Source organism: Nilaparvata lugens, chromosome 1 (assembly GCF_014356525.2).
Source record: "Nilaparvata lugens isolate BPH chromosome 1, ASM1435652v1, whole genome shotgun sequence".
NCBI lineage: Eukaryota > Metazoa > Arthropoda > Insecta > Hemiptera > Delphacidae > Nilaparvata > Nilaparvata lugens.
Genome location: NC_052504.1, coordinates 88,593,427 through 88,614,961, shown reverse-complemented (window position 1 = coordinate 88,614,961; position 21,535 = coordinate 88,593,427). Strand labels below are relative to the sequence as shown.

Below are 21,535 nucleotides of genomic sequence, written 5' to 3'. Positions count from 1 at the left end.
TTCCAGTTTTCAGCCATTTCTGCCAAATCTCGTAATCGGACAATTTAAAATCATGGTCAAAAATCATGCATCATAAGTCAAATTTCTAGAAGAAATAGAAATTGGCCATTTTTTGTGTATTGGAATATGGGCTTAAGTACACTCAACAATAAATTTTTCATTTTTCGACCAAACTTGACTTATGATGCATGATTTTGGACCGTCTTGACAAGCTGAGAAGAATGAAGTGCAGTACAATGGAATCTCAGCATTGTGTCAAAAGCTGCATTGTGTTTGAAATTTTGATTCTTGAGGTTTCCTTAAGCGCGCCTTTCCACTAGGAAATACTGAAATGGAGTGCAACTAACAGGTGATTTTCATAGAATATAATCTCATGAACTTATGTCATTGCGCGAAATATCAATGTGAGGACAATGTAGTTGGTTATGATGGTTGAAGCTGAAAATGAGGTGTTTTTCACAATACAAGGAACATTGTTGTCAGGTGTACCTGGAAATCTATATGAGATAGAGCGCCCTACCTGATATCAGATTGTAGAGCACAAAAATACCAGGGATTTTGAAGTATACATCTAAATGGTAACAATCGGAAGATAATGTTGATCAGAAACTAAAATTCATCCAAATTAATTTTTTCTTCAAATTTTACTCATTTTTGAAAATTATAACTCAGTACTCATTGGAGATAGAGAGTTCCGAATGATCTAATTTTATTCAGAATTTTATAATCTAAAAAAATGGCGAGAGCCAATTTCTCTGTCCGATTACGAGATATGGCAGAAATAGCTGAAAACTGGAAAATGAGCCGAAAATACGAGGTTCTTGGGCCACTCTGTATCTAGCACAAGGAAATTTTGCATGAAGAAATTGGTTCTGGACTTCTCTTGTGTACCCAAATAATATATTAGAAAATCAGAACTACAATATAAATTGCATGCACCAATGTATATAGTGACTGGACTACAAGCTGAAATCTCATAATAATGAGATCCCATATTATGGGAATGATATGCAATAAGAAAAACAATAATATTATAATGAATTATTAATATTCAGAATAAATATTCTAAATAACAAAACGGCACTACCGGCAAAGAACAACTTGTGTACCGGCAGTGAGCTATATTATAATATTAAAAATATTTTTTTAATAATTTACCTTCGTACGTAAATTTGAATGTTACGCGGGCAAAAAGTATGGCGTTCTAATCATGTGACTATGCCGAGTGAGCAGTACTTTCTCTCTCAATATTGCATTGTAGTGCGCTTCTATCTTCAACGCTGTAGGTGGGCATTTTGTCAACTACAACGACAATAATATTCCTGATTCTCAGTTCTAATGCCGCTTTCACACTCGTGTAAATTACGTACAAATGACGACGAGCGCAAGAGTGTTAAGCTGGCCTTCACTATGAAGAAAGATATTTTGTTCTTCATACCTTCTTTCGCAATACCAGCAATGATTTTGTGCGATTTTGCAAGAGTGTAGTGCTGGCCTACCATGATTGAATAATATTCTTAATAATAGTGTAAAATTACCTTGATAAAAACCAATAACTCAATCATGAAACCATTAACCTAAAACCTTATCTCTCACACACTTAGACCAGTTATAGAATAGACACGGCCTATATTCATACTGAAGTCGATGAAGCCAACATCCACTGCCAAATCTCCAAATCGTGACGTCAGCATCAGATGGAAAAATTTTCTGTAGAGATTGTTTACATTGTTTTCCATAGCAGATTGTGTCCATTTCAGCGGGAGCGCAGCTGGAGTTTACCAATTTAATGAATAATAATTTACATATTTCTGAAATAGACACAATCTGAAAGTTTTCCATCCGATGATGACGTCATGATTTGGAGATATGGCAGTAGATGTTGGCTTCAGAGGCTAGACTTCCCAGCGTGTCTATTCTATAACTGGTCTAAGTTCACACATCACGAGCATGTCACAGATGCATTGAGCACATTTGCAGAAATTACTCGGTTGAGAACGTCTAGAGTCTTGAGGGGGCGGTGGGGCGGTGCCACTCTGCCACCTACATGATCTACACTTGTATATTACGTAGGCAGCGATAAAACACATGTTTTTCAAGGATGAAAACCTATGAAAACTAAACAAATTTTTTTATTTCTTTTGTTTTTGTTCATGTTTAGAATTTGTAGGTTAGTTAGCAGTAATTTATTCGGAAAGCTTATTTAGTAAAAAGAGGGCAAATTTTTAACATAATTTAATAACATTCTATTTTACTGTTGTTTATTTACTAGTAGGCTACTGTAGCTCTGGCTTCGCTGTCTACACACTTTTCGGTATGTTAATCAAGTTACAATGGTAATTTAATTAGTTCAAGTTTGTCTTTATCGCATGGATTTTGTAATCATAGAACTAGATTAAAATCTGTGAATATTATCCTTGAAACATTCAGTTATAAGCTAATTAGACTATATCTCTAATTAGTTATACTGTTATTTATCGTTTCTCAAATGATACCCTGTGTGACAGTTCCAAAGCTGGTGTAGCCTACGTATTATCAATATTGAATGTAACATCATCATTATTATACGATGATAACTGTACAATTTATTTTCAATAAATAATAATATTGCCATTTAAAAGCAGAAGTCTAACCTCCCTAATCTATTATTTTACCTTTGAAACATTATTAAACAAAACACTTTCAGTTCTGAACAGACGTTTGATTTGATGTTTTAATTTCAATACCTATCCATAATACGTACACCAGATTTGGAACTGTACCCAGGACTTAATTATCAAATTTTAAAAATTCCAAATAATCATCTAAGCTAAACATATTAACAAATTCTACAGCTGCGATTACACCAAAGTTAATAACAAAATGTTGATAACTTAATCCTTATAGATTCTATTAGATTGAACATATCTTATACACATGATGAACATATGTGTTTGTCAAGTTCCGTTCAATCTAATAGAATCTATAAGGATTATGTTACTAACATTTTTTTTATAACTTTTGTGTAAACCCAGCTTACGAATTCCTTCATCAACTAAATGTGTTATCAGCTCTTCTAGGCATATAGATATGCCCTTATTCCGTTTCTCTCGTGGCATTTATTGAGAACCTGGTAACTGTATTTTATAAACTTTGGCAAATGAGTCATCGCCAATCAACATAATTCCAGCCCTCCAAACTTTATAAATTCAGTTTTGTAGATTATATATCATCATGTATAATTAATATTCTCATTATACCTTTAATAACTTCCCTTCATTTTCAATTTGTGTAAAAGCGTTCCAAATACTCAATAACGGTATTGTTTAAATTGTTTTCTAATTACATGACATTTAATAATTGTTTGCTATTTCTATTATTGCTCCAAATGAGGAATATTAGCGGTAACCTGATAACGTAATCACATAATTAATTTCCAATTTCCAGATTATTGGCCAGGACATGCCTGGGTTTTTCGCGTTTTATGTCAACATAATTATATAATAAATTATAGCAAGAGCTATGTAAAACCTGTTTACCCATATAACAATAATCAATAGACTACACCAACATAATTAAACGATGTCAGTATTAAAGATCATAAGTATTCTCGTCAAAGAAATTGTCTTTTTTATATAGGCTTTTGTCATTCAGGCACCTTAACAAATACGTTTTGTTACCACTCACTGGGCGCTCTGTCACCGACTGTGGCAAATGATTGAATATTTTCAATGCCAGCACTGGGAAACAATCCCTTATCTTGTTCCCAATCCCAATCTTGTCAGACGACAGCATGGCACATTCAAATGTCAAATCTGTCCTCGTTCGAGGTTGTATTGGTGTACTTGCTCCCTAGCAAAAACTGCATGGTATAGCATCAAGAAGTGTTCCAGTCTCAGAAGCCCTCTCATATTTCTGAGGATATATATCACCCTTCATAACGTCAATACACACTCCAAGGATGTGTGGCTCTCATGCCAACTTTGAGTAAATGCCAAATCCAAGGTAACTGGAATTTGATTGTGATTTGTGCTGCCAAGAGTGCACATCAATTCCTGTGTTTTTCCTTCATTGAGAAGCAGCACGTTTGCAGCTAACCAATCTCCGGCAAGAGTTGCTGCATTCTTGCCCTTGCTTCTATGGGGCCTCTACCTTTACAAAAAATTGTAGTATCGTCTGCTAACAGCAGGCTTGAGTTCTGCAATCTAAAATCGTTTATCATGATAAGGAAGAGCAAAATCCCAAGCACCGACCCTTGTGGTACACAATGAGACATCTGCTTTTTCAATGTGGCTTCCATCAAAGAAAAATCTGCTTGTGGTCCATCAGGTAATCAGTCACCATGCCTCATGCCCTGCCCCGAAAGCCATATCTTGAGAGTTTCTTCAAAAAGATGTTATGAGATACACAGTCAAAGGCCTTGGTGAGATCACACAGCACCAGGTTGACTGAATTCTGCTCCTCGAAAGCCTTGTGAATACTGTCAATCAAAGAGATTACAGCTGAGGTGGTCAATTTCCCTCCTCTGAAACCATGCTGCATATCTCCCAACAGGCAATTTCTCTCTAGGTGATTTCTAATCTGTAACATCATAGCTGTCTCAATGATTTCACCTATTTGGTACAATGGATGCTGATTTGAAACTTCCAAGGACTTCAGGATTACACCTCTTGAAAATTGACACTGTCTTTGAGATTTTGAGACACTCAGGGAAAATGCCATCTTCAAGACAGGAGTTAAAACTAACAACAACAATGGTCCTTCTATCACACTCATGATACTTTTTAGCACATACACTGAGATTCCACTGGCGTCAGCTACTTCACTCCGTTTTTCACATTATTAACTACTGCAGTTTGAAGGAATGCTTAGTAATTCAATATTCTCATTACTTACTTGATCCGTAATTAAAATTATGTAAGCTTAGTTCACGGACAAAAATACATTTATAATTCCAATTTACAGTATTATTAACTTCAATCACTTGTGTCAGCCGACTACTGGGCTTGAATATCTTTTATAGTCTAAATGAATTCTTATAATAGGCACAGGAGCTCTTTTTCAAGTCCAAGAAGTGGTTCTCCAATAACAAGCTAAAATTGAATGAGGCCAAGACTCAGGGATTTTTTGTAAGTGGAACAGAGATTCTTGATGCTGAAGCTGTGGTCTTACTTAGTTTTGGTATTGATAGCAAATTATCATGGGAGTCTCATATTTCCAAGGTCTGCAAGAGGCTCTCAAGAGTTGTTCATCTACTTCAGGAGATGAGGGGACTACTTAGTGTTGAACGCCTGTTGATGCTGTACCGTGCAGTATTCGCCAGCCACATTCAGTATGGCATTTCAAATTTGTAGTGTTGTGTTGTGTTTGGTAAGGAAAACTTAAGTTTGTCTGACCGCCAGTGAGTGCTAGTCCATTAAGCATTATCCAAGGTGCACCATGTGGGGGCGGACTAGCGTTACACATACTTTTTGCAGTGAAAATTAATTTTATTGATGCATCATTGCCAAAATCCAACAAATACCAAAACCCTCAAATTATGGACATCCCAATGGCAGCTGTTATTGCCAGTCCACTATGGCGTGGGTATTCACCCATTAATAGAAATAATTTTTGAAAAGAAAGAAAGAGGTATTGGTCAGGGAAGTAGCAGAAGTCTTCGGGGTGAATTACAGCATATAATTTGGATTTTCGTTTAATAATAATAATTAATTCATTAGCATTTGAATAATTGCAATATCTCAGTAATTTCCATCTGAAAACCAGATAGGATAGAGAAAGGATGTAGTGCGTAATCAGTAAGCATGCCACCCACCAGCTACGCACTCAAGAGAATGGCACAAAGCTAAGTCAGATCTAGAAATGCCAAGCTAAGCCATTCTAGAAATTGAAAGCTCCAGAGCATAAAGAAGAAGAAGAAGAGGGGAGGGGAGGAAGGGCTCTGGAGAGGCTGTCTGCAGCAGCACTAGGCTACTGGGCGGTGGGATCGCCAACCCCTACGCCACGAATTTTTTTTTCGAATTTTGTGATTATAAATGTGTGTTTATGTATGGGGACATTCGGCGCATGTGAAGGACATACTCCTGCTCCAGAAAAAGGCACCTCGTGTAATGACGTTTAGTGAGTATGATGCACACTGCCGGCCCATATTCCAACGTTTGGGCAATCATACAGTTCATTGCCTGTCCATATTGTCGTCGCTCTTACACTCAGGAAAAACATATGCACATTTACTAGAAGGGAGGAAGTGCATTCACATGGAACTCGAGGGGTTTGACTTGGGTGTGCCGCGCTGTCGCCTGTCAAGAGTGAAGGACAGTTTTCCTGTTTTTGCGGTGCGAATGCTCTACTGCCTGCCAAACTCAGTTAGGGCACGCCCAGTCAATGTGTTCAAAAGTTGATCATCAAAGTGGACCATTATAAGGAGCTTCTATCAGTTTTTAGAGGATTTTTTCGATGAAAGCTTTGTTGGACTGTGACGCTGCCTACAGTTTATGTACCATGTTTTTAAATTATTTGACACGATCTATCCAGGAAGACCTGGCCTTGATCACGACATTGGATATTTGGATACTCAAAATACTTTACCGTCATTTAAAGTCAGGAGTTCTTTAGTTTTCTAACTAAATTTGATTTGATTTCAGATCTTGGTTTAATTATTACAAGTGATATCAGCAATGGTGACCACTTCTGAGCCTTCTGCTTCGGTCGAAGGTGATGGGAAGAATATCACAGAAACAGACTTATCTCCTATTAATGCGGAAATTCTCATGGAGTGTCATAAATTGTACACATGCCCTGAAAAAGGTAATATTCCATTCATCTGTTTTCGATATTGTCAGATAATCACTTCAATAAAATTAATTTTTATCAGCTACCGGTACTTTGTTTTCCATTTTTTTAATTTCTGTTCATGCATATTCAATCAAAACTAATTGCCCAATAAGACAGAGGAATTAAAACTTTAGTTTATGATAATTATCAAGACAAAATTATATAAGTTATCCTCGACAAAAAAACAACGTATAAAAACGTATCCTAAAGGTTACTCAACAGATTTAAATCCACAGTAATTAAAATATATTTGGATAATTTCTCTAAAAAAAAAACATTTAAAGAAATTATCTAGATATATTTTAATTACTGTGGATTTGAATTTGTGTAAAAAACATTTTGAGAAATTGTTTAAATATATTTTAATTAGGTACTGTGGATTTGAATATGTTTATTAACCTTAGAATACGTTATTGAGCATCTTCCATGAGCATTTTTGTTCTAAACTTCTGTAATATATATTGAAACAGAATGAATTGTCCAATGAGAATGAATAACTATCTCTTGCTCAGACAATTTAACCAATAAAATTTTATGCATTTGTAGATAATATTGAGAGAAACCTCTCTCATTATTTGGCAATATAGTCATTCGAAATAGTGTAAAATTATTAGTTACATGGTTAAAATTCTTCTCATTTTCTGAAAATTGAATATATGTATAATTAACAAGCTTATAACTATCCTAAAATTGCTGGAAATTCAATTCAATAAAAGAGAACATTCCAATATTGTAGTATTATAGAGCTGATTATTGATTAATGTGTAATACCTTTTTGGCTTGATAAAGTATTCTATTCTAACAATGTTTTAAAAAGGTTCCTTCCATTTGAATAGAATACAATACATAAAAACACTTCATTCACATGGGATACTTGGGCTTATTGACGATGGTGTGATCACCGAAACTAGTTGTTAAACTATTTTAAAGTTTTTTTTTAATAAAGTGTGCTTTAAGATTGTGTATATTGTTTTATTAATACATTATGTTTACAATACATATAATTATATAAACACCAAAACTTACTTTTCATCTTGCAGGTCTGATAGGAATTGGAAAAGAATTCAAATTGAATTTCCTGGCTCCCCGAAAAAAGGTTATAATCTTATTGATAGGGAACCATTCAGCAGGGAAATCATCATTTATCAATTGGTAAGAATCAGGATTTACATCTGAACCTATACTGAATAATTGTATTACTTATATCCTTCTTCTACTTGAATCACTCTGGTTGTTAATTTTAATTTCTTCGAGACCTCATGTTACACCTTGTGTCTAAAAGCAGGGTATATAGAAGAAGACGGTAGGTGTCACGCGCATGTTTGTGCTAAATTTCCGGTGTAGCTGACGTCATTTTATATCCAATCATCTGTTTTTAACAAATAAGTTTCATAAATTGCCAATAGGTGTTAAAAACCTCGGTTGGTGGCGATGACGCAATCTAGCTGGCTGGCCTCTGCGCACACATTTCATGACCCCTATCGTTTTCATCTAAATACCGAGTTTAAAAGAAAGTGTAAATGAATTGTAACCGTCCCTGTTAGGACGGTTAGTCCATGTGCATGGAGAAGTCACTTCTGAACAGAAGAAAAATTACATTAAAAATTGAACGAAATGTGAATAGTAGGCTATTGTACTCTTTTACTTTGCTGGACTAGTAAAACCTATTCAACAATGCTTTCATTCACACTGAGTCACGTACTGTGACTATTCAGTTTAGTTATTAATCTCCTACTTTTCGAGTGTGAGTCGTACTTGCTGCTGCAAGATCATGTACATTGTATTAGAATATGTATGACTAAAGTCTGTGAGATATTACTTTTAACATGAAGAGAAGAAACCCATTTCTCCTTCCACAGTTTGTAGCGTAGACACAGACAGACATCCTGCGCACAATTGGATGCGCCGTGTCATTCTGCTTCATGTTCTTGTGACGAAAACATCTCTGTAACATACACAAACCAATATACCTGCTGACCAGTAAACGACTTGGAACATTGCCAGCAATAGCTGGAGGGGAGTGTTGGTGCGCCGCGTTGCAAAGCTCTCTCACACAGACACAAAAGAAGGAGAATGCTGCTAGATAGTGGGGGTGATTAGTGGAGGATAGAGAATCGGACCTCTCCGTCTTCGAGAAAGAGCCGTGTTAAAAAGAAGGAGAATGCTGCTAGGTAGTGGGAGTGATTAGTGGAGGATAGAGCATCGGACCTCTCCGTTTTCGAGAAAGAGCCGTGTTAAAAGTTATTTCTCACGGACTTTAGCGAGTAACCATTGTTCTGCAAGGGTGTAATTGAAAACTTGACCTTCTGAAATCTTGAAAAATTTAAAATGGGTTTATAACCATCCTCGGTAAATTAAGAATCTATAATTATGTAAAATTTCAAGTTAATCAGTCCAATAGTTCAGACGTGATGATGGGTCATTTGTGAATCTCCTACCCCGTACGTTCATAAGCCAATTCTTTCCTGTATTATGTTATACATTAACAGTTTGTGCGGTGCAAATAGTTGAGTTATTAAAAACAGTTATCAATATTAAAATGTTCTACAATAAAATTGAATTGATTATACCAAGTTATTGGACTCTTATCTCCAACTAGTGACTTCTGTCATTTCCAAACAGAATCTATTGAACGATCATGTCATAATTGTCTATTCCGATATTCTAAATAAAGAATATACAGGGTGCTTCAGAGAAACGGGAAATTTTGGAAGTTAGATAATTTCAAGTGAAACAAATCTTCAAATAAAGTTTTCATATCATTCAATAGTAAAAATAATTCCAATTTAGAATAAATAATACCGTAACATTTATTTTTTGAAGATGACATCTTGCAGGTATGTTCCTTTTCTACGCAAACATTCCTGTAGTCTCTTCATCACATTGTCCATGCATGGTTTGACGTAACATTATAACTGGAATTTGAAATCGCTTCTCGAATCTTGGCTTTTAATTCTGCAAGAACGGAAGAATTGAAAGCCAAGATTCAAGAAGCGATTTAAAATTCCAGTTGTAATGTTACGTCAAACCATGGACGATGTGATGAAGAGACTACAGGAATGTTTGCGTAGAAAAGGAATACACCTGCAAGATGTCATCTTCAAAAAAATAAATGTTACGGTATTATTTATTCTAAAATGGTATTATTTTTACTATTGAATGATATGAAAAACTTTATTTAAAGATTTGTTTTTCTTGAAATTATTTAACTTCCAAAATTTCCCATTCCTCTGAAACACTCTGTACTATCATTAGTTTGACTGTTGCACGGTGATTGAGCAAACGTGTTGACGAATCACATGAGCTTGATTATAGAGCAATATCTGGAACAAAAATTATTTCATATTCAAGGTACATCGGAGAACGTTTTCTGAAGACGGGAGTGGCTATTGAGACTCAAGGCTTCACCCTTGTTACCTCTGGAAAGAAACGAGAATCTCTAGGTGTAAGTGATCGCTTATTTTATATTTTGCCAGTATTCAATATTTTTCGCAAACTTCTCACTTTAGACACACTAATGAATATTTTCAAGGAAGGAGTCTATTATTTTACATTCATTCATTTATTTCATAAATTGCATTTATATTTCTCTCATCACTCAGCCTAAATCCTCGTCGTCCCTTCATCGTTTTCAATAATAACCTTCCCCAAAATCTTCATGATCGAATAATTGACCGAGCGAAGTGAGGTCTAAGATTCAAGTCGACGGTTTGGCAGTTCTCTTAATGTTTAAATGTTTATATGTTGCGCATTTACGGCGAAACGCGTTAATAGATTCTCATGAAATTTGACAGGTATGTTCCTTTTTTAATTGCGCGTCGACGTATATACAAGGTTTTTTGAAATTTTGCATTTCAAGGATAATATAAAAGGAAAAAGGAGCCGTCTTCATACGCCAATATTAGAATAAAAGTCAGACTATAGAATTATTCATCATAAATCAGCTGACAAGTAATTACACATATGTGTGGAGAAGCCAGTCTATTGCTGTATTTCCATAAGGTCTATTGTTTCAATCAGGTACTTGTGGATGAGAATACTGCGTGAGGTCTACTGTTCACATAACTACTAGTTTATTATACCAATTACCCAACTCTATGCTTCGTGAAATCATTGAAATCACACTTAACACTGGTTGTGATCTTCTACATTTTGTCATTCTCTATTATAAATATCTGTCAGAACATTGTATGACTAGTCTGTTTTTAAATAAAGTGGAAATCTCATACTTAGATGAGATGATCTCATATTTAGTTAGAATCTCATATTTAAAATCTCTCAGATTGAAGCTTTTCCAAGCTCCAATCTAACCAATTTTTGAACTTCACATTGTTTTACTACTTTTCAAAAACACCAAAGGTAATTAATTCATTGGACATCTTCGATTTCATAACTTATTCTCTAAACTTATTTGGGCTCAGCGAAATTCGTGAAGGGAACAGTTTGAGGTTGAGTGTGTTGATTCTCCCCCAAAGATTGACTGGATGATGTGCATGAAATGGAAAAACTACTACAAAAATAAACAAAGTAACTTAATTTTTTTCCAGGGAACTGCAACACTGCATTTAGATCCTCGCTTCAAAGCTCTAGAAGATATCCGAGGTATGTTTATGTTTTATCTGTATTAATTTACTGGTATACCTAATTATCCTCTTATAGATAAATATATATCTAGAAAGCTATAAATAAATATCTAAATAGCTAGAATAATAATAGTAATAAATGTATAATAGTTATACCAGATATTATACTCTATATAAAGCAAGTAGAGACTCGGACAAAATATCAGCGTTGCCAAATTTTACAATCTTTCCATGCAAGCCCATCAAGACTCATATTCAATTCGACAACCTTGCATCAACTGTGTTGTCAAATCGAATAGGCTATTTCCACCGTATGTTCTTTCATGAAAAGGTTGCAATTTTGCACAAATTGGCAACTCGGATATTTTTATCGATAAAGTCTCAACTTGCTCTATTCAGATTATAGTAAGATTATTTATTCCTATCCATTCATTCCTTCATTGATAGAAATCTATCTTCTTCATATTCTTACCATTTTCACAACAATAACTCAATCACAAAAATGCCTCTCAAACCAAAATGGAAGTGAAGAAGAAAGCTAATTAGTAATTGAAAAGAGTTGAAAGTCCCAACAATCAATGCAACATTCACATAAGTTGGAAGCTGAGCTTGTATTAAATTTGTTTTCAGTAACATTGTAACACCTCCAGTTGGTAAAATACTGTATTATTTAATACTGAACTAAAACCAGTATTTGTTGTATAAGAAAGTGGTAGTTGACAATCTTATGTCTGTCAGAATTGGAAATTTTTACTTTCGGTCAGTCACGTTTTATAAAAACTATATAACAACTAATGTAACTATGATCCTACAAGAAAGCATCTATCCATTCTTGATTACCACATGTCTATCAGGAATGGAAAATACATTAAAAATAATACAATACAAAATAATGAGTTGAGAAAAAAGTAACAAATATCGAATGAGGAAGGTCTACAAAAGGTGTTTTTACATTAAATTTTCTAATTAGTACAGCTCAAAAGTCTTAGTGCATAGCTGAATAGACTGCCAGTAGTCAGATTTTAAAATTAACACATTACTGAATTCAGTTCTTGAGTTCGGCTATACTGCCATTGCCAATTTTTTTCTGTTTCAGGTGTAGTTGATTTCCTGTCAACGGAAATTTCAACATCCACGAAAAGATGTTTCAATCTAGTGACATTTGTCGATACACCTGGTCTAGTGGATGGAGAAGTGCACTATCCATATGCGATGGAGGAAGCTGTCAACTGGCTTGGTAATTTTCTCTCCTCTATTTCTCATTAAATAGTAATTTGCACAGTCATTTATCAGTAATGAGGTTTTGGATTGGTTTCTACGGTTTTGCAGATTTGACGCCTAGTGAGATCGGACTCCCCGATCGAAAATCTGTATTGATCGATCGGAAATCATATTGGCACAATAGAACATATATTTTCGTCAAATATTACCCTAAAACTTATAGAATTGATGTAGTATATGGAGGATATTCGACGGACTGCTATTTTAAAATATGAAAGATATCCATGATGTGGATAATATTCAAGATGTATCTTTATCGGTGTGAATGTTTTCATTCTGTGATTCTGAAATGAGCTTGAGATTTCTCTTCATCAGTGGTAAATGGAAGTAGTATGCTAATTGTTCCAAAAAAAAAACATTAAGCTATTCTAGCTTAGCTTTTCACACATCGGTGCGAAACGTATACGGGACCCGGGAAAACGACGGGATCGGGACAATTTTAAACATTCCACGACTTAAGCAACGCAGTCCCGCTTCTCATACAAGTTCCGTACAGGTTGTAACATATTAAATCTGGGTAGACAAAAAGCCCTAACAGAAACAGTAATAGGTCTGAAATAAAGTAACTGGCTAATATCGCCAATAGATAATAACTAAGATTAGATAGCATCAGCTTATTCTGGCTAAATGGTACAAGAACCTAAAAAGGATTTGAAGGAAGTTTATTGCTCATAAATAGATTATTATATAAAATATTTGAAGATTGAGGTTATGTACATGTATTCACGGATCGGTGACCTAGAGATCGATCAAACCGAAGAACGTAGAATCTGACCAAAACCCCTTGGCAGAGCTTTATTGCAATCAGATGGTGTGCAATATGAAAAAACACCCGTCCACGTGGCTAATTATTAGGTAGCATGGAATTAATATTAATGTATAGAATATTAACTAGCATGCAAAGAGCATAAATAAAAAACCAAATAAAAATAATTTAATGTATTCAGGAAATAAGAGTTACCAGGCGCATGAATACCGAATAAAATTTGCATGCACCAATAGTAAAACGGCAGTTAATAGGCGGCAACTGTAGGCCAGTTCAAAAATATTTATATATATTTATATAAATGTACTAAATTTGTGTTAAAAATTTGTGTAATCTATGTTATCGATATGGCTCGAATGCAAAGAAATTATTAATCATATAATCTAAGCAATATTTTGGTATTTTTTGTAAGATCTATTTGAACCTAAATGGCGGAGGACTAAGATATTTAAATTTTATGCTAATTTGAAAGTCGGAAAGAGGATCTGTAAAACTTGAGAAGGAAGAACCAGCACTCGCCAGCCAGATGCCACCATAAGAGGACCCCAAATATTTTAGAGCGAAGTACCTTATTAATAATTTTGTAAAAGTTAAAGTTAAAGTAAATTATTAAATTTCTTAAAAGACTTCGTGATGCTATTGTGAAGCAGAAGTCATTTTTCATTTTTTAATTAAATTTATAACCCCTTGGAGGAGACGATTCCGGCTACCATATTCCCGGACCACATGGAGTTGGATCGACATCGGCGGCTTACAAGAAGATTTTCGACACGTGAGTGATTAAATTTGAATTTAGTGATGGGCGCCCTAGTGCTTCGAAATAATCTGATGATCAAAGCTAGCTCGCCGAAAGGGTTATTATAAATTGAGAAATTAATAAGAGTAATACTTGCGCAAGTAAAAATTAGTATTAAAGGTATTTAATTGAAAGAAAAATATAGATCAATATTTTAGAAATTTCTATTTAATCAAAGAAGTACGAAATCTAGGCTATCAAACGTATGCGTACAATATTTGATTTTTTTGCAATACAATTTGCGATAATTTATCATAGTTCTAATTCACTAGATGAATGGCTCTACCTATTCCGTCAGGTGCCGAATCTTGCACCCTGAGATAAAAATGTATATTAGATACAAATAAATCTACTAAATACTAGAGATTTTAATATATAAATATATTTTTGGATTATTAGTGGCTAATTTATCAAGCTGATCTTAGAGCACACATTTGTTGATTGAATTATCCAAGTCGACAAGTATTAGCAAGCGTATATCGCAGCTACATGCAAAAGAATGCATATGATTTTAAGATAAAGGCACATGGTAATGATTCGTGCCATAAATCTAGAATATAAAGTTTAGCCTGTGATATTTTTATTGATTTCAATTATTGTTCTATTTTTATATTATATTTTTTATCGCTCTATATATATTTTTTGCCTCGACTGATCTTTGCATTATTTATGTAATATATGTATGAAACTTTCATGGTGTGCAATTTATTTTTTATTCCTCAACTCTATAGTATAAGTATAATTTATATATATATTTATTATTTATTGAATTACAAGAGTTATAGGAGAAGCCCATATCTAGGCCTATCAAGATTTTTTAAGACTGAATACTATTAGAAAACCACGACCTAATTGTATTAAATCTCATGCTTTACCGACTGATGCCAAGCAGGAGGCTAATCGTTATTTAAATATAAAGAATAACGTGACACAAAGACATGTCGTACCAACGTGGGACTGATGATGAGAGCCAAGCTCATTGAATAATTATTTGAAATTAAGTCAATAACCATATTGAAAATTATAGATAACTTATACGAGTTTTGAGGAAAACTGGCGAAGGGAAATTTGTATTACTTTTTGGGGAATCAATAGCTTTAAATAAAGAGAAATTATATGTTTTAAAGAAAATTTTATATTATTATTATTGTAGAAAATATATTTTATAGAGAGAGCTATTATATTTTATGGGCCTAAACTGCTAGTCAGAAATCAATGAATAGTATTATTATATTATAAGAGCTTAAGTAATAAATAGGTTACCTGGCTTGTAATGTCCATAGCCTATCCTCATTTGTGTCCTTATTAATGCCTTGTTGGCCAAAACTTTCACTTTTTTAACAAACACTTGACACTTAATCCATTTTTAAAATATGAGTCTCTTTTCGTCCACGCAAAGTAAGGTAGCAGACACACTGCAGACGGCGATAGTAGCGGAGATCGACGCTGAGGGGGGCGCGATGGAGTCCAACGCCCAGATATCTTCAATCACCGCCAAGAATCCTGTGAACAGTAATAAACCGTTAAATGTCTCCCAAGAAGCAATAGGAGGGTTATAGTAGAGGGGATGATCAAGTCATTTTCTAATAGTTTAGAAAAAACAATGACCACAGTAATGAAGAACTTAAAGGCGGAAATGAAGGAAATGCGGGAATCATTGAAGGATACATCGGTAAGAACGGGTAAGGAAACTGCGGACACAATATCAGCATCTACCGCTGAAAATCAAGAACTAATTACAACCGATTTAACAGCAAAAATAGATACTGTCACTGTGAGTTAAACGAAAGAATAGATAACCTACCAGCACAAAACACTTCGCAATTCATGAAATAGCTCACCCAAATTCTGATATAAACCAAAACATAGTACAACTTAATTCATTGGAGACAGCCGTTGGAGAACAGCAATTATTTTCATCTGAATTAAATGCCGAAGTAGTAGATAATGAAACAGAAGCTTCTAGTCATTGGAAACAGGCCCAAGAGAAGTTAATACAACTTGAAAATCAAATACATCAATTTCCGCACGAGAATATAGAGCCTACTCCCATAGCAACGTTTGATTCACTACACAGTTTCAATGAATTAGGCCGTTTTGACAATACAGACCGCTATCTCCAACCTAAAGAATTTATAGATCAGATAAAACTAGTTCAATCATTAACACCCACCTCTTGGAATTTTTGGCGTCTTCGATTATCCAGTTTGTTAAGCGGTGAACCTCTGATATTCTCCAGATCCATAATCACGAATTCAGGACGTTAGACGAGTTCAGTGCAGCTTTCCTGGAACAATATTGGAGTAAAAATAGACAAATGGATGCACTAGCCAATATCATTGCTTGTGAGTTTAATTCTAGGACAGACGACACATCCATCAATTTTGTTAATACCCTTAAACTGAAAAATGCTCAATTAGATGAGCCAATGTGTGATTCAGTTTTAGCAAATATAATCGTAAAAAAGCTACCTTTCCAAGTCAGAACAGCATTGGCTACACAGCCAATAACTAGTTGCAAACAGCTGATAGATTATTTATACAATATACAATCTATGATGGCAATATCAAATCACCGGTCAGATCAAATGTATGCACAGAATCAACCTAATTCAAAAATTAATCAGTACACCAGCCAAGCCTATGAATCAGTACCATATGATCGCTCACGATCTACCCCTCAATTTAAACGCCGCTATAATCATAATCAAAATAACAGCTGGAATAATAGAAGTTTTCAGAATCGTCAAACAAACCATTATCCACAGCAAACCTATGAAAGAAAGTATTATTATGGCCGTGATCGATTAAACTCAAATAATAATCACACTCAGAACAATTACAACAGAAATTATAAACCGCCACCTCAACAAGTAAGCACAAATTATACATTAGCGCATGCAACAGGATTGAATCAACAAAAAACCCGGAACCCAGCACCCAACGACCCGCCACCAGATATACAGAAAACTACAGCTAATAAACCAGGACTATATGATATCCCCGATATAACACTGACAAGCTCCAATGAAATAAACAAAGAAAATCAAGATATTTCAACATCATACACCACCTTTAGAAATGATTTACCGAAAATATTAGAAAAACAGAAGTCAATACAAGACAGCCTACCATCAAAAACCCCCGCCAACAATGCAATTAAAACCAGCCGCAAGCAACAACCAATTTTAAGTATCCTGTTCCCCACCGAAGAGCAACCCGCCGCCGAAGAGTCACTAATAAATAATATAAAAAGTTACCAGGAGGAGACCGCCACCATGTACCTGCACGTCATACCCGCGCATCAAGAGACCGTCACCATACTACCTGTTTTGACCACCACCATGCATCCACACACAGAGCCTACACCCGCGCATCATTCGACCCCACAGCAGACAAAGGACCCGGACCGAGAGGATAACATGCAGGACCGGAGGAGCGCCCACCACAAGGCCCGGAGACGGAGGCGCCCGAGAACACCCAGCCGACATCAGGACGAGGAGGACGGCATTCGGGAGAAGAGGAACATGCATCGCAAGGCCCGGAGGCGGAAGAAACGGAGGAACCGCGCGCGCCGATGGAAGCCGCATGCACGGTTCAAACGCCCGAAGAAGACACCGGACCGACACCGAGGAGGACAGGAGCGGACCGACGGCGTGCATCCGCGGCACATACGCTTTAAAGGCTATGATCAGCGATGTGACCGGCAAAATGGACCAAATGAATGGATTAAAAATGGAGCTACTGATAGGAAAACTATGATTGATTCGTGCATGGGCAACATAAAAGTGGACTACTTGTGGAGATTAATTGAGGATAAACGGTGTTTGAGAAGATTGGAAGAATTAAAAAATAATATTAAGAAAGTGAAAGTACCTGGATATTATGCTATTGAAAAGATGATAAATGTTTTGTTATGGTGTTTAATGTTTGGTATAATGGCTGTGATAATATTGAAAAGTGATGCTATAATTAAGTCCATGTTATTGTTAAAAGAATTTATTAGTGTTGATTGGAAGTGTTATATTATTGAATTGTTTATTATGATGATGAAGCCTAATAATGAATTTAAGTGGATAGTCTTGAAGAAAATAAATGGAAGGCTTTGAATCAATTAAAAGAAATTATTATTAAAGGAACAAGGAGTTATTTGAAGAAAAAGTATACAAGATACCAGGGCTTTAAATTCATGATGAAAAATTATCATTAGGACAGCCTCACCAACGGATAGCAGATAACCGAATGGCCTACAGCAACAATCTACAAACAGAATGCAAGAAGATGCAAGTAAATCACAACATTTCCACATGCAATATTGTCGAATTTCAAATAAATATGATAAGAAATCAAGGAAAACATTATTATCAACCGATTACTAACCTTCCTAATAAATTTAATATTGGTATGGGACCTCGTGGCAACAATCCAATGTTTAATTTCTTTCCAGCCGTTAGAAGCCTGCAATAAGGAAAAGAACAATTTTTAAATATGTAATTAAATTATATACATCAGATAAAAAGGACACAAGCGGGGATAATAAAATTAAAATTGTTAATTACCTTTTTAAGAGAAAAAATGAGCAGTTAGGTTAATAGTTATGAAACTCGACAGCGAATTCTGTAGAACCAGTGACCAGCTGGCCAAAGCCACCCAAATCAAACGAATGTAATGTCTGTTGAACATATGTTTATAAAAAGAAATACTGTACCCAAAAAGTTATTTATTATTGTTATTTATTATATTTATTAATGTCGATATATTTATTTATATGTTTTATATTTATTACTTTTAATTATGCCACGTTTGTTACCTGAAAAGAGTTAAAGTGAATACAAGCTACCAAAAAACCAAAAAGCCATTAGCAAAAGAAAAGTATTGTACCTGATGTATAGAAAACTATTTATATTAAGACCTAAGAAATACTATAAGACATAAGCCCAGAAGTTTGTGAATCGAAATTATTGTCTAAAAGGAATCATTGTGAGAATTATGAAATGTGTGTAGTTAGGTGGCGGCCCTGCAAGCGGCGAATTTAAAAATTACTATATGTTAAGTGTTGTCAGGAGGAGTACGTTTAGAAGTTTATATTTATGATATTTTATGTGTGTTGAGGAGGAGAATTTGTTATTGTATTTGATAAAGGTATAAAGGAGATGCAGCAAATATGTCTGCGAACTGTGATAGAAGTATGAGAGTATAATTTATAAATAAAGTATAGTGTATATCGATGTATTGAAGGGTGGGTTTTCATTAAAAACATTGTGATTCTCAAATATTTTGAATTCAAACCCAGGGGCGCGTGTAACATATTAAATCTGGGTAGACAAAAAGCCCTAACAGAAACAGTAATAGGTCTGAAATAAAGTAACTGGCTAATATCGCCAAATAGATAATAACTAAGATTAGATAGCATCAGCTTATTCTGGCTAAATGGTACAAGAACCTAAAAAGGATTTGAAGGAAGTTTATTGCTCATAAATAGATTATTATATAAAATATTGAAGATTGAGGTTATGTACATGTATTCACGGATCGGTGACCTAGAGATCGATCAAACCGAAGAACGTAGAATCTGACCAAAACCCCTTGGCAGAGCTTTATTGCAATCAGATGGTGTGCAATATGAAAAAACACCGTCCACGTGGCTAATTATTAGGTAGCATGGAATTAATATTAATGTATAGAATATTAACTAGCATGCAAAGAGCATAAATAAAAAACCAAATAAAAATAATTTAATGTATTCAGGAAATAAGAGTTACCAGGCGCATGAATACCGAATAAAATTTGCATGCACCAATAGTAAAACGGCAGTTAATAGGCGGCAACTGTAGGCCAGTTCAAAAATATTTATATATATTTATATAAATGTACTAGATTTGTGTTAAAATTTGTGTAATCTATGTTATCGATATGGCTCGAATGCAAAGAAATTATTAATCATATAATCTAAGCAATATTTTGGTATTTTTTGTAAGATCTATTTGAACCTAAATGGCGGAGGACTAAGATATTTAAATTTTATGCTAATTTGAAAGTCGGAAAGAGGATCTGTAAAACTTGAGAAGGAAGAACCAGCACTCGCCAGCCAGATGCCACCATAAGAGGACCCCAAATATTTTAGAGCGAAGTACCTTATTAATAATTTTGTAAAAGTTAAAGTTAAAGTAAATTATTAAATTTCTTAAAAGACTTCGTGATGCTATTGTGAAGCAGAAGTCATTTTTCATTTTTTATTAAATTTATAACCCCTTGGAGGAGACGATTCCGGCTACCATATTCCCGGACCACATGGAGTTGGATCGACATCGGCGGCTTACAGAAGATTTTCGACACGTGAGTGATTAAATTTGAATTTAGTGATGGGCGCCCTAGTGCTTCGAAATAATCTGATGATCAAAGCTAGCTCGCCGAAAGGGTTATTATAAATTGAGAAATTAATAAGAGTAATACTTGCGCAAGTAAAAATTAGTATTAAAGGTATTTAATTGAAAGAAAAATATAGATCAATATTTTAGAAATTTCTATTTAATCAAAGAAGTACGAAATCTAGGCTATCAAACGTATGCATACAATATTTGATTTTTTTTGCAATACAATTGCGATAATTTATCATAGTTCTAATTCACTAGATGAATGGCTCTACCTATTCCGTCAGGTGCCGAATCTTGCACCCTGAGATAAAAATGTATATTAGATACAAATAAATCTACTAAATACTAGAGATTTTAATATAAATATATATTTGGATTATTAGTGACTAATTTATCAAGCTGATCTTAGAGCACACATTTGTTGATTGAATTATCCAAGTCGACAAGTATTAGCAAGCGTATATCGCAGCTACATGCAAAAGAATGCATATGATTTTAAGATAAAGGCACATGGTAATGATTCGTGCCATAAATCTAGAATATAAAGTTAGCCTGTGATATTTTTATTGATTTCAATTATTGTTCTATTTTTATATTATATTTTTTATCGCTCTATATATATTTTTTGCCTCGACTGATCTTTGCATTATTTATGTAATATATGTATGAAACTTTCATGGTGTGCAATTTATTTTTTATTCCTCAACTCTATAGTATAAGTATCATTTATATATATTTATTATTTATTGAATTACAAGAGTTATAGGAGAAGCCCATATCTAGGCCTATCAAGATTTTTTAAGACTGAATACTATTAGAAAACCACGACCTAATTGTATTAAATCTCATGCTTTACCGACTGATGCCAAGCAGGAGGCTAATCGTTATTTAAATATAAAGAATAACGTGACAAGGTGTGCGAA

General features: G+C 34.5%; 1 protein-coding gene across 1 annotated transcript in view; it reads left to right on the top strand.

The window, feature by feature from the left end:
• Nucleotides 1-2,067: 2,067 nt before the first annotated feature.
• LOC111052290 (EH domain-containing protein 1) overlaps nt 2,068-21,535 on the top strand; it is a 33,386-nt gene continuing 13,918 nt past the window's right edge. The window contains exons 1-6 of the mRNA XM_039419535.1: nt 2,068-2,314; nt 6,624-6,786; nt 7,854-7,965; nt 10,165-10,258; nt 11,361-11,415; nt 12,493-12,633. Of these exons, the coding sequence (XP_039275469.1) occupies nt 6,657-6,786; nt 7,854-7,965; nt 10,165-10,258; nt 11,361-11,415; nt 12,493-12,633 (532 nt within the window). The 5' untranslated portion in view covers nt 2,068-2,314; nt 6,624-6,656. The remainder of the gene's footprint in view (nt 2,315-6,623; nt 6,787-7,853; nt 7,966-10,164; nt 10,259-11,360; nt 11,416-12,492; nt 12,634-21,535) is intronic.